The sequence below is a fragment of the Coloeus monedula genome (genome assembly GCF_965178545.1).
Source record: "Coloeus monedula genome assembly, chromosome: 2".
NCBI lineage: Eukaryota > Metazoa > Chordata > Aves > Passeriformes > Corvidae > Coloeus > Coloeus monedula.
Window position 1 is genome coordinate 87,337,591 of NC_138782.1, and position 13,998 is coordinate 87,351,588.

General features: G+C 39.1%; 1 protein-coding gene across 1 annotated transcript in view; it reads right to left on the reverse strand.

Moving 5' to 3' along the window:
- The window catches only part of MEI4 (meiotic double-stranded break formation protein 4), a gene marked incomplete at both ends in the record, with an annotated part of 73,918 nt that extends 60,699 nt beyond the window's left edge, over nt 1-13,219 (reverse strand). The window contains 2 exons of the mRNA XM_082276761.1: nt 670-918; nt 12,568-13,219. Coding sequence (XP_082132887.1) covers nt 670-918; nt 12,568-13,219 — 901 coding nt within the window. The remainder of the gene's footprint in view (nt 1-669; nt 919-12,567) is intronic.
- Between the last annotated feature and the right edge of the window lie 779 nt (nt 13,220-13,998).

The following is a 13,998-nucleotide window of genomic DNA, read 5'->3' on the forward strand; positions in this document are numbered from 1 at the left end:
CCACTGATATCTTGAATTGAGCATGACTCACTCCACACACACAAGTCAGAGAAACAGTGCTGTTTGAGACCATCTTTTTTTTTTTTGTATCTTCTTTGAATAAATGCTTTCCTGAATCCAATAATATCAGACTCACAATATTTTATATGCCATAAAAAACGTTCACAGTACCCACAGTCTCAGTACACTTGCAGAAACAACAGATATACTGTTCTTTGCCTGCCCTACCTTCCTGTTACACATATTAGGGATTAACGCTTCCAAGACTTTAGGCTTAAATTCTGATTTTAAACATCTGTAGGGTGGTTAAAAATATGCAATATGTCTTTAAGACATGTTACAAATGTAAATACAAACTAGTTCCTACAAACTAGTAGCTCCAAGGTTATAGAGTAACATTCTGTATTGACAATTTTGGTCTGCAATTATTTTGTATAACACATATTGATTCTGAAGGTTAAATATGTAAATTCTGCATCAAATTATCAAGCACAATCCCATTACAAATAAATTAAGTGTTCCACAACCTCAGAACTGTGGAAAAAACCAAAAAACTGCACACTGAAGACTCCCACATCTAGGTACAAGAAATGGTACATGAAAGGCAACATGAAAGCTGTTTGGTTCCTTGCTATTGCAACAAAGCCAGAAATTATTTGAGTAACTTACTATTTTCCAAGCAGAATCTTGGAGAGATCCTGTTCAAAAGAAGTTCCTGTCGTAATCGAAGAACTTCAGCTTCCAGCACTTCCACTTTCCATTTCCATCCAAAATCCTGTTTGGATACAGTTTTGGCAAGGTACTCTATGTATTCTTTGGAACTCTTCCCAGGTGGTTTTGAGTGGATAATTGCAAAAGCCAATGCTAGTTTTGATATTTTCAAATACGAAATTTGATTTTCTCTTCCATCTTTGATTTCTGTTGCATTAGAAAAACAGAAAACAAAAAGTTTACTTCACTATGACTCCATTAAGGAAATGATGCACAATATTTTCTTGGCTGTGAAAACGGTTCAACAGTGAGACCAATTCTTTTATTTCCAGTGCATTCCTAAATCATCAAGGAGAACAGAAATACAAGCATCTCTGCTCAATGTGAGAACAGAACATACATGAGCTGCACTCCAGCTATAAAAATAAAATTCAGCTGGTGTTTGAGAATAACTGTGGAAATAGTAAGCACTTCAAATAGCCTTACCCTAGCGAAATTTTCAATGCAAGTGTTATCTCCACTGAAACAAAGATGAAAAAAGTAAAAATACTAACCTCAAAAAACCCACCCTGACACTCCCTCCCCCCCAAAAGGATTCTAAACCCATGACCGAAGAATGCGTTTTGGGGTTCTTTATACTTAAACACAATACATATAAATTTTTGAAAGTGTGCCAAAAGGTCCCAGTGCTCAAAAGATAAAACTCTGAGGTTGTCTTTGGTTTTGGACACCTCGTATTGGTGCTCTTGAATTTTTAAGTCCACATTAAGCCTCAAGCATGCAGAAAGCTAGGCAGACAGCTTCAAAGTGATGCAAGTGGCTAGTAAGGTAGTAAAGAAAGTTTTATTAACTCTGTTACAAACAGTGAGGATGGGGCAAAAGGCATCATAAGAGTCAGAGAAACAAAATATTTAAACAGATGATTATGTCATGTGCAACAGCACAGGACCTAGGTGCAGAGAAGGAAAAAATGAAATTAAAACCAACTAATAATAACCAGCCCATCTAATTAGCAAAGTTACTTTTTTTCCTAATTCCACACCATTTTCATTCAGTTGTTTAATGTATTCTTTTCTTGAAAAAATATCACTCCCAGAATAATAATTAGAAAAAAAAAAATCACTTCCTACACTTTTGCCCTGGCTTTGACATCTACACATTTTCTCACAATGCTGTTTTTTCTCGTTATCCAACAAAACTGCAGGTTAAGCACTATAGTAAGTTGCATTGAGCAGCTCTGAAATAGTTGCAGCACAGCTTAGAAAAAGGTATTTTAGGTCATCCTTTCCCCAGATCATCTGCTATCACTAAGCTGATTTCTTCCTTTGGTTCTACTTGACTTTGGATAGTAACTCATAAATCATCATATATTCATTTATCCATCAGGGGCATTTACAAAAGGCACTGCTCTTTAAGTATTTCTTTCACCTTTCAAATACTTCTGAAATGCATAAATAATCCCTGTGCAACCCTTGCACATTGTCCATTAGGACACAGCTGCCAATTAACACTTCACATTGTAAGAGCACAAGAGACAAGACTGCAAAAATTCCTTGGGATCTATTTACCTACAGCTATATCTTAAGCTACTTTTCTCCACTTGAAACACTCCATTCCTGCTGCGTGTCAGGGCAAAATCACCTAATCTAAGCTACCAGTGCATTTTTAAAGCTAATTAAATAGTAAGCCTTTAGAAACTGAACTATACTATTTATGCCTCTTACTTAAAGCAGTTATACATTAAATAGTATGTTCTGCAAAATTTCTTACAAAGAAAATCTGTTTTACACTACTTTTCAATTCATATCTAGAATTTCAGTGAAAAGCAGAGGTTGATTCTCTCAGTCTCAAAGGATTAGCACCTCTGTGGGACAGCTAACTGGTGTAAGACTTGCTTGCCTAATACATCAAAGGAAATGTTTACAAATACAAAACCATGCAAGTAATTGAACTGCCTTCAAAGCTGTGAATAAAATTAAATACATAGAAACACACTGAAAGAAGATTAAGTAGTAACAGTAAGGTATCCAAAATATTCGGCTTTGAACCTGAAAGGTGTTTCCCAGGTTATCTCATCAATAGAAATTTCACCCAGATATTACTCAAACAGTGGCTGTCAAGCTCCATTCTTACAAAGTCCCTTTGCAGAGCAGAACGATAAATTAGGGCAGGCAGAAAAACGTCTTACATTGCTGGCTTAAAATTTTGGTACCTCCGGAGACTACTCTGCAAAAGCTTTCTGATCAATCTTCCTTTTAAGGACAAATCCATGTTCACTTTCTGCTTCATAATATGCTTTGTCAGTATTAGCATTTTCCTTTAAATTACACTCACAGAAGTTGCAAAATGACCAACATTCCAGTATGGGTCAGGGAGTGGTATTTATTCCAGAATTACATGAATGCTCAGGTGCCTTTTATCATCAGTCACCATCAATACCTTCTTCTCTATTGTACTCTGTTTGTTTCTCCTTACAGGACATACTATTACAAAGAAAATACAAAGAAAATACAAAGTTTGCTGTCTGACCACTGACATACTACCACTATGCTACTAGTGTGAAATGCTACTTTGGTAGCATTTTTTCACCACTCATTACCAAAATAAAGATAGTCACTTTTTCATTTTGTTTTGAAAGGGACTATTTTGTCCCTTGTTATGCTTAAAACTATGTGTTTTAAGCATAACAAAAACCTTAGTGCACAAGGTAACAGTACAATGGAGTACAAGTAAAAGGATCTTTCAACTGGAACATTCCAAAATGCTATTTTCTAAAGGAGATGTAAGTAAGTCACATAAACCACATAAACCATTATCTAATTTTGCTTTGAGAATCTTAAATAGCATTCCTCCTTATAACAGTTAAGACATAAATTTAATTAATGAATTAATGAAATTTGGAGTTTGAGGGAGGTCTTTTCCTCTTTAACATCTTATACAGATTCACTTGCACAGTAGGAGTGCCTTACACTGAATGAGTTTAGGGAGATATTCTTACTCTGGAGAAAAAGAATAATTTTTTTGGAAAAATTACTTCTGTTAGAGAAAATCCCCAACAGCAGGACGAATCACACAATCAGTTCTTCTTAGGAACAAGACACAGCACAGTTTTTGGAGAAGTCATTCTGTTGGAATCACAAAATCTCGTTTAAAAACAGATAATTAATGACAAATAGCAAGATTCCTGCATGCATTTCCAGAAAGAATGGACTTCTTAAAGATTTTATGGAGAATATACAGCTCTTTTACTTGCTTTCTGTTACTGTCACTATCACCATCTCTCTTAATTTCTTTTCTGATTGGGAAAAGAGAAGTTTGTGTATCGAAAAGCAGAAGTTCTAAGAGTTGATTAAGGTTTTTCACCATTTCCCTAAAGGGACAATTGCTCTCTCAGAAACTACTATATAAGTCTTCTAGAAAATAACACACCGGATGACATTATTAGAAATATGGGGATGCTGGCCAACTGTGCATTAGCAAAAATTGCACAGCAATCTGTTGCTCTCAGGAAGTGCTGAACCACCAAATATATTCCACTGAAAGCATATTGGCAGCTACAGAGTTTTATCAATAATATTTTTGCTCCTATCAGCACAGAAATTACACCACTGGTTGAGCAGAAAAAAGTTTTAGAACCAAACCAGAAACTTTCCTTGATTGAGAATAGTACCTGGCCAAGAGCAGAAAGCAGTCACCAGTCTAATTTTAGCAGCTAATGCCAAAATGTCTGATAGAAAGAGAAAGGTTCAAGAATTATCCAAAGCTCCATTTGTGTGATTACTCAGTGTTAAGGAGAGAACCAGTAATGCCTTGCAATCTCTGCTGGAAGCAGGGCTCAGCACCCTAACAACAGATTCCACCTGGTGACAGGCTCCCTGCGTAAACCCCTCAATCTACAAACTGATATTGGAAGAAAGAGTACTCAGAGGACACAGTGGGTTAACAACACTGTCGAACAGGGCTGAGTCTAAAGATTTCCAACACAAGAATGACATTCCATGCTTCCAGCTCTCATGGAGGGAGAGGCTGCTGAGACCTGCTAAGATCCCAGCCATGGAAGACTGCTGAGCAATTATTCACCTGCTGAAATAATTACAAAAGGAGCGATGAACTGTCCTGTACAGCTCTGTGTAACATAACACTGTAGGGGAACTAAGATGTGGTCCAAGATTCATTGAAGACCTTTGATATAAGCAGGAATACAGGATAACAGAAAGAACCAGGATAAATCTGATTCATAATCACTATCCTAATCCACCAACATGCCAGTCCTGTTTTGTAGCTGCATTTGATGTAGCAGCTCATACAGACAAACTGAAATGTTAAGGGTTAATGACTCAAAGAATTGGCCATTTGCAAAAGCTGCGGGTGCCTTGCTGAAGCCAGGTTTGCACCACCCAGCTGAAGGAGAGGAGGAGAGGTTTTGGGTGTGTGGCAGCAAAACCTCTGATCTGTGCAAGAACAGCCCAGGTGAGCATCCACCGCTGGAGAAAGACCATGGCAAACCAACCCTCCTTTACACAACTGGCTCAGGTGTAAAACTGTGCCTGCCCCACCCCAAGGAGGTATCAAAACATTCCCACATAGGCCTGAAGGTTTTCATCCCTTCTGATGGGACGTAACTGGCTCAACTACGCTGACAACAAGGGTTGTGTCTTAGAAGAGGTCTTAACCACCAAAGACCTCCGAAATGTCCCCGGACTCATTTCTGGGGCCTTCCACCAAAACACTGTGCATGGTCCACAGTGTTGCAGCAGACAGCGTAAAACCGCCCCCACAGGGAAGGTACCTGGGTGTTCCCACCCAAAGCTGAGCAGATGTTTCGAATGTCTTTACATGCAAGTTTAACTGTACCTCTTTCCAGGTTAATCCTGTTTGTTGGGCCAGCTCCTCTAGTCCACATGTACTAATGTGAAGAATAATGAAGGGATTCAACTCCCACTGAAGTTGGGAGTTGAATTTATGTTTTATGTTTTTATGAGTTTCTGTTTCAAGAGCTTCTGCTCAACATTGAAACCATCACTTCGGACATTGAAATTGCACCAATCAAGTCTGGTTGCTGGATCCATGGGTGGTGATATCTTTCCTCTACACTATTTACTCTTATCCTTTCTTTTTCTCTATTTTCCGTATATATTTTCTTATGCGATATTTTCATGCTTTTATATTGTTATGTTACTACAGATAATAACCAAAATGGCTATATAGCTCCTTTCCATTCCAACCAAATTCTTCAAAAATAAACCTGCCACATATATATTTATATATACAAATGCTGGTCATTCAGCATTGTTTCACTCTAGTCAGGTCATAACATCATATTACACCATTAAATACAACAAGATACTCTTCTGGTAGGCCCCACATTGTTTTTGACATGGTCAAAAAGTGAAAAAGAAGTAATTCCCACAAATTAGGAAAAATGTCCACCCCACTAGTTTCAGATGATCACCTTTTTGGTTCATTTTCTTCGTAGTTTGAAACTTCCTATCTTTAATTTCATTCCAAAGGTCAAAAGTTTCATATTATTGGTTAAAAAACATAAAGAATTAAAATATTTCATTATTATAGGAAAAAAAAGAAAACATCCATTAGAGCCATGAAAGGCTATTCATCAAAGTAATTTCAACATGCTATAAAATCTCCTATTTCCAAAAAACCTGCAATTCCACAAGAGGGCTGCACCTTGCTAGTTAGTGGTCCCCACTTTCATACTGATAACATGCTGGCAAAATCTAGAAGCTGAGGTCAAACGTGTGGCATCTTCAAGAAACAAGGACAATTCTCCAAGCCCACCACTGGCCCAAAAGCATTCTCTCCTCCCCTAGCACTCTCCTGGCTGTTAGAAGATGCTTTTCTGCCTTTTACTTCAATGGTTCTTTTTTTTTCCCCCGTTAACCACAGACAACTGAACAGCCCAGCCTGAGCGCACAGAAGTTCCTTTCACTGCTGCACACCAAATTAAGTCTCAAGAAGTGAAAAAAAAAAAAAAAAAAATACTTCTGGATACTATTTTGATTTTTTTACTCCATGCCAGAATTGCACCAGAGTCAACAACCTGCTGACAGGGATAACAATAATTTCCACTCTGTAGCTGAAGTATAGAGATGATCCCTTCATTATTCTTCACATTAGTACATGTGAACTAGAGGAAGTGGCCTCCCGAACAGGATTATCCTACAAAGAGGTAGAGTTAAACTTGCAGTGACATCAAAATAGACTGCTTCCTGAATGAAAAACACAGTGATCTTGGGATGAGCTTCCTACAGCTCCTGGGACCATGTCCACTGATTTTCCTGTGCCAGCTCCGGGTTCCACTGCCAAGAGGAACCACAGAGTGTGCTCCATCCATTCATCAAAAGATGAGCTACTCATTTTGTACAGGTGAATCCTCAGCTCTGGAGCTTTTAAGAAGTCTTTCAGGGATGCTTATGGGTAAAGGAGGTGAATTTTATATAATTTACTCTTCTGAGTGGTACATACAATTTTCTGACTGACCTTGGAAACAAGCAAGTCACAGACAAATTAGGAGAAGGTAGCTAAATTATGCTATGGTTTAAAATTATAGGGTACCTCAAACCAAACCCAAAACCGAAACTCATTTGAAATAATTCAACACTGGAGTAATACTCATTAATGTCAAAGAATTATAGACCTTAGGCATGACTTCCAAGTTTGGCCACGAAATTCATGGCTAATAATGGAGAAAACTGCTGCAAATATCATAGACAAAACCTTATTGCTTACAACAGGACACTCATTTGTTATTCAGACCACTGCCATCTGAATTTAAAAAATAATTTTAAAAATTAATAGCATAAGATACAAAATAGACTGTAATTCATTTAACTTCCAGGCCATTCCAGGGCTCAGTTTTCTTCACACGTGGAATTTTTATTTAAAAATAAGAAGACTTGTCAGGACAGAAACAAATTGCCATTCACCACTACTACACAGCTAAAAAATCCTCAGACAGCCCTAAATATCAATAAAAGGCTTTTCCTTCTAAATTTAAGAGTATGGTCTGTCCTTAAAGACATAAAGGGAAAAACCATTTTGTTGCCATGATTTTTACTTCAACTCGTCTGTCAATTACACAGTGCAAATAAAGGTGAAAAAATTAACCACATCTTTGTAACCTCATCTGCTTTATAAAACAGAAATCAAGGTATTAACTCATTATGATGGAGCACAAAATGCTGCAAGTGCTCTAGCAGAACTGGGCTGAGCTCAGACACATACGGCCACAACATTAAGCAACAATAAAATAAACTCGATTTAATTGGTACGCCTAGCACAACGTCATTTGTGTATATAATAAACAGTGATAATAGGACAACTACATAATCAAGATGAACTGAAGTATCACTTCAGTGTTCCAATTAAGCAGTTTTTATTGTAAAAATTTATATTAAACCAAGGCTACTCCACAGTGTCATCTTTAAACAACCTATGCTCATAATACACAAAGATATGTAATGTGGACACACTCGGGGAAGAACTTGCTTTTCCTACAACAAGCCTAACAATAAATTCAGCATATTTTTTTCAAATGGACTCAAAACACTAAAACAATACTGAAAATAATAAATATTTAAAATACTTTATGTCAAAAGCACATGGAAATTTAAATGTAGCATGATTTCTTTCTTCAAACTCTAACTTTTAAATAATTTTAGCTTCTAAAATCAAGTCTTATAAATTCTCCAAATCCAAGTAACATGAATGAGCTGAAAAAACATTTTAGAGCTTATTAATGTTTCCCAATTATAACTGTTTCAGAGAATTTAAGAACATAAGCAAGCATAATCCCTCAGGATTTCAGTAACATTTTAGATGTAGGATTTATCTCCTCTTAATTACAGAAACTTACAGCTTAGATGGCTACAACTGAGCTAGCTGTCTAGACTCCTTTTATTACCAATGGGCAGAAACAGAGATTTCTAATGTTAAAAATAAGCCAAGTCATTTGTACATTTTGTGGTGAAGTCATGACCCAGAAACATTTGTTTCTCCGCACGGACTACAAAGAGTGTTAAGATGACTACATCAGATGCACACACATGTACTGTGGGCAGCCAACTGCACTGAGATGAGCTGGTGCACCACAGGCAGCTAAAGCTGAGACCTTCAAAAACCTATTTAAGGTGCCTAACTAACAAGACAAATTTTGCAAGGCTGAAAGCAGCACTCCTCAAAAGAAGTCTGTCATTCTAGATCTGGACATGGAAAAAAGTTTGTGAGAATAACCTTGTGAATATATTTCAAGGCACAACATAGCAGACAGGTGCAAAGTAGGGACATGAGAAACAGCAAGTATGCTTGGAATTCTATGAGCACAAAAAATCAGTTTGAGTCCTAAAAGCTTCTGTGCCTCACTCTTCAAAAAGGTCATTTGAAAATAATAATTTAAGTCTGAATTTTCTGGTAGTTTAAAACTGTGTATATATTCTCCCTACAAGCTGAGAGTTCGTTCTTTTGCACTCCTTCTTCTCCTCCAACAGGCCTTTTTCATGTGTCACAATATGAATTGAATTTGGTACACAGTACTATTACCATGTTTCTCTTCACTATTCTGACTATGAAAGACATGAATATGTTTCCAGAAAAGGGAATTTATTCTATAAAACCTGCTGTTCAGAAATAAAAGTATAACTTAGTGGTGTAAATTAATCTATTTTTACGTCAGAACAGATTTCTTCCCCTACCAAAACAAAAGTGTGCTCACTTAGTCAGCCGGGTGTAAATTCGTTGGGTTTGGGAGCTGAGGACATACTTTTCATTATAGCTTTATGAGATGAAATTTACGAGATCATGAAATTCAAACCCTTATTCTCTTACAAAGTTTCATATATGCGAATAAAAATTACATAAAGAGTAAATTTACAGTTGGCATTAGGGACTGTGGAAAACAATCCCAGCCTTTATATACTGCCAAATTACAAGAAGAAAGCAGCCCTTATCTCCCCAGTTTTACCTATTGCAATGACTAGCAATATTAGCTTTTGAATGCAGAATTTCAATGCAGAATTCAGGAAAAGGCAATCATCAAGAGTTTGGAGCATTATATGAAGACTATTTTGCATATCTCCTTTTCCGATGTTAAAATATAGTGACTAAAATATCACCATAATTTCCTTTTCAGTTTCACACTTTCAGCCTTTACCTGACCAGTTCAGTTTCCACAAGTTTTTAAATCTACAAGATCAGTATCTTTCAGTGAACAAGATTCATTGAGGTAATACATCCACTGTCTTTTAAAAACATTAGTATAGGAGAATGTTTCACGAAGGCTGTCTGGACTTCAGGTGGCTCTCTTGAAAGCTGTTTATTGCACAGGCGAAGTTACAGCATTTCAGGGAGTGGGTATCCAGAGCCAGCCCTACAGCTGCCAGCTCCAGCTGTAGGCATTCCTGAAGCCGCTTTCTGTGCAAGTTACAAAGCATTTTATACTTTTCTTTGCAGAGTATCTTAACACATAACAACCAATAAGCACCATACACAATACCTTTACATTTGCCTATAGCCTATCATAACTACTATCATCACCATATTACAGTCATTATTATCCAATCACAAGAATAAGTAAGTTACAATTTAAGCTTACAATGGAAAATTCTCAGACCTTTCTTCTTCTTGCTGCATCAACATTTCTTGTTTGCCTGCCATATCTCTCTTTTTGGTAAAGACATGTTTTCTATTTACTTATGCTCTTCTTGAGACTTATTTACTTGGTGAAAAACATGTCTTTGTTTGTAGTCACATACCTTTGTCCTACTCCTAAAAATCTCCTTCCAACTCATCTCCAACCTTTGCCTTCTCAGTTACTCATCCATCAGCGTTTCAGCAAAACATCTTTTACTCTATATCAAAACTTGCTTTCATTTCTATCTCATCCCCAGTTTCTACATTCAAAGATCTTTCTGCCAAGCCTACATACCTGTGAAACTTTCTTACCAAACTTTCATCTTCCCCAACACTTTAGTTTTGGGTTTCTTACAGAAATTTAATATAGGCAGAATGAAAGATGAGATTGTTCAGAAGAAAAGAAATGTTTGTAATGGAGGGCAAGGAAAAGAGGGAATACTGCTAGGAATCCAGTACTCTAAGAAGCATACGGTATGCAATAAAGAATGAAGCCTTACATATACTATGCATAGTAGCATAACTATAACCACATTTAAATATGTATTACCTAAATATTAATTTATGAAGCACTGGAGGTTGCAAAAGACAGTGAACCACTGAAGAGACTTGACAAGGATTCATAGCCAAGTCCATAGACAAGTACTTTTCACACTTTAATTTGGCTCAATTACTAGTTTATTCAGATTAAGAAAACATGTAAGCCAGAAAAATGATCAGAGGGATGGAGCACCTCTCCTTTGAATACAGATTGAGAGAGTTGAGGCTGCTAAGCCTGGAGAAGAGAATGCTCCAGGGTGCCCTTCAGCACCTGAAGCTGGCTTACAAGAAAGCTGAAGAAGGACTTTTTACAAGGGCAAGACAAGGGGAAATTACTTTAAACTAAAAGAGGGCAGATTTAGATTAGCTATTAGGAAGAAATTCTTTACTGTGAGGGTGATGAGACACTGGAACAGATTGCCTAGAGAAGCTGTGGATGCATGCCCTGGTTTTAGCTGGGACATTTTCTTCTTAGTAGCTGGTACAATGCTGGTGGGTTTTGGATTTAGTATGAGAATGATGTTGATAACATCCTGGTGTTTTGGCTGTTGCCATGTAGTGTTTACCCTCAGTCAAGGACTTTATAATGTCTCATGCTCTGCTACTGAGAAGCTGAACTGAAAGCTGGGAGGAGAGCAATGCCAGGACAGGTGACCCAAACTGGCCAAAGGAATACTGGGATAGCGGGGGGATGATCTCTGTTCAGAAATTGGGCATTGGTCAACAGGAGGTGAGCAATGATGTTCATCACTTGTTTCTCTTGGGTTGTTACTCTCTCTCCCTTTCGTTGTAACAATTCCTCTTATTAATCATACTATCTGCATACTTAGTATCACTATTATAATATTTTATTTCAATTATTAGATTGTTCTTATCTCAACCCATTAGGTTTACCTTTTCTTTATAAGTATCCACACTGGGGTGGGGGAACTGAACAAAAGGCTGTGTGGTACTTAGTTGCCAGCTGGGGTTAAACGGCATCCCTAGAACTGCTCAAGACCAGGCTGGATGGGATTTTTAGCAACCTGGTCTAGTAGAAGGTGTCCCTGCCCACGGCAGGAGGGTTGGAACTAGACGATCTTTAAGGAACTAGAACTCCAGGCATTTCTGTGATAAGACAAAATTAATCATTACTTTCTTCCATCAGTCAATGAGAGAAATGCAAGTGACTAAGCCCTATGATTTCTGTATTCCTAAGGTCAGAGTGATCAGAAACTATCATTTCCATTCACTGACATTAGAAATAATCAGCTGAAAATATTGGTAACTTTGATAATTCTTTTGTATTCTGTTATATCTGCATATTCATGTAATCTTTTTTTAACAGGCAGAGCATTAACATTAATTGAATCCCAGAATTCATCCAACAAAACTTCACAACAATAGTGTGAATTAGGTGAAATGGACAGGAAAAAACTTCACATTTGTAATATATAAAAATAGAGACAAGTAATTCATAGCTGATATTCTTCATCATTAATGACCAAAGCAGTGCAACTTTCACGGGAAGGCTCCCATTTCCTTCCAAATAAACTCAACCTTTCCTCAGGAAACCACTCTTGGATCACGTAAGGCCTCCCGCACGGAGGCGAGGCAGGTGTCCCAGGAGAACCAGGGGGCTGGAGAACAAGGAGAAGCAGGGGGCTGTCTGAGGCAGCCCCCATACCGCACCCCTGGGCACAGGGCTTGCACATGGGGGATATCCCCAAAGGCCACGGACACCGCGGGGTCGGAGCCCTCTCCCAACCTCCCTCCCAGCCTCCTCGGGCCTCCGGGAAGCCCTGACGGCCTCGGGCTCCGACCCACCTGCAGCAGCGGCCACGCCGCGGGGGCCGCGCCCCGGCTCCATGGCCTGGGGCCGGGCCGGGATCTCTCCCCGCTGGGGCCAGGCACAGCCCCGGCCCCGCGGCGCGGTGCTGGGAGCTCCTGGGTGCGGGCCCTCCGCGTCCCACTCGTGTTTATGTCGGCCGAACACGGGTGCTCCCTGGGGAGTTGGCAGAGTCCGCGCACTCGCGGCCTCGCCTCCCGCTCCGGGGCTGGAATGAGAGGGAGGGCCAGCTTTTTGCAAAGGCCGCCTCAGTCGGGAAGGTGCAGGAAGGGGGAGGCCATGGAATTCCGCAGGAGACATCTGAAGGCCCCTGGTGCTTCCGCCAGGGAAGGAAGGGAGCGGAGCTGTGGGCAGGCTTTTAGCGAGCGTGCCGTGCCTGTCCCAGCCCTGGACTCCGGCCGCACGCTGGGCCTGCCGAGGGTCCAGGTGGCAGAGCTCGCCATCACCTGGGACGACCCCCCACGCTTTTACACTTCTTACTGCTATAAATTGCATGAGGGCCTCTCAAAGTGTTTTGCTGATTAACTCAGGTCTCTTTAAACTTTTTTTTACCTAAGATACAGCCCCGTACTAGCCACTGTACAGAAAATTAACTCTATCCCAGCCAAAATCAGCACAGTATCTTAAGAGGAAATGGGATAATGAAACTTCAGAACAGTATTTTTTTTTAATACTGCATTGGAAATAGAAGCTGCCTTTTAGTGGAAACACTGTGAGCCAAGCTCGCCAGTTAAGAAATTACCTTTCTATGAAAAATTACACAAACTGTGCTGAAAAGGCTGTGTTAAGGCTTGTTGGTCAGAAATGGTGTCTATAGAGGCATAGAATCACAGAATCATTTTGGTGGAAAAGACTCTTAGGATCATCGATTCCAACCATTAACTGAGTACTTCCAAGTCCACCACTCAACCATGTCACTCAGTGCCACATCTACATTTCTTTTAAATACTTCCTGGGATGGTGACTCCACCACTTCCCTAGGCAGCCTGTTCTAATGCTTGACAGCCCGAATAAATTTTTATTAATACTCGGTTGAGGAGGCTGAGGTGGAGGACAGGAGAAGAGATAAGAAATGAGTAATGAAGTCAGATGCATTAGGTGCAGTTAGGCTTATCACAATACATCAAGTTTTTAAGTGGGGGGGGGGGCAATCTTTCTGAACACAGAAGTATTCAGATGTGACAAACAATACATACTTTTAAAACCCTCATCCCCATTTCTTGGCTAATCTAAGCAGCACTGTTTTTATCATGTTCTTTTCTTCAAAAAACTAT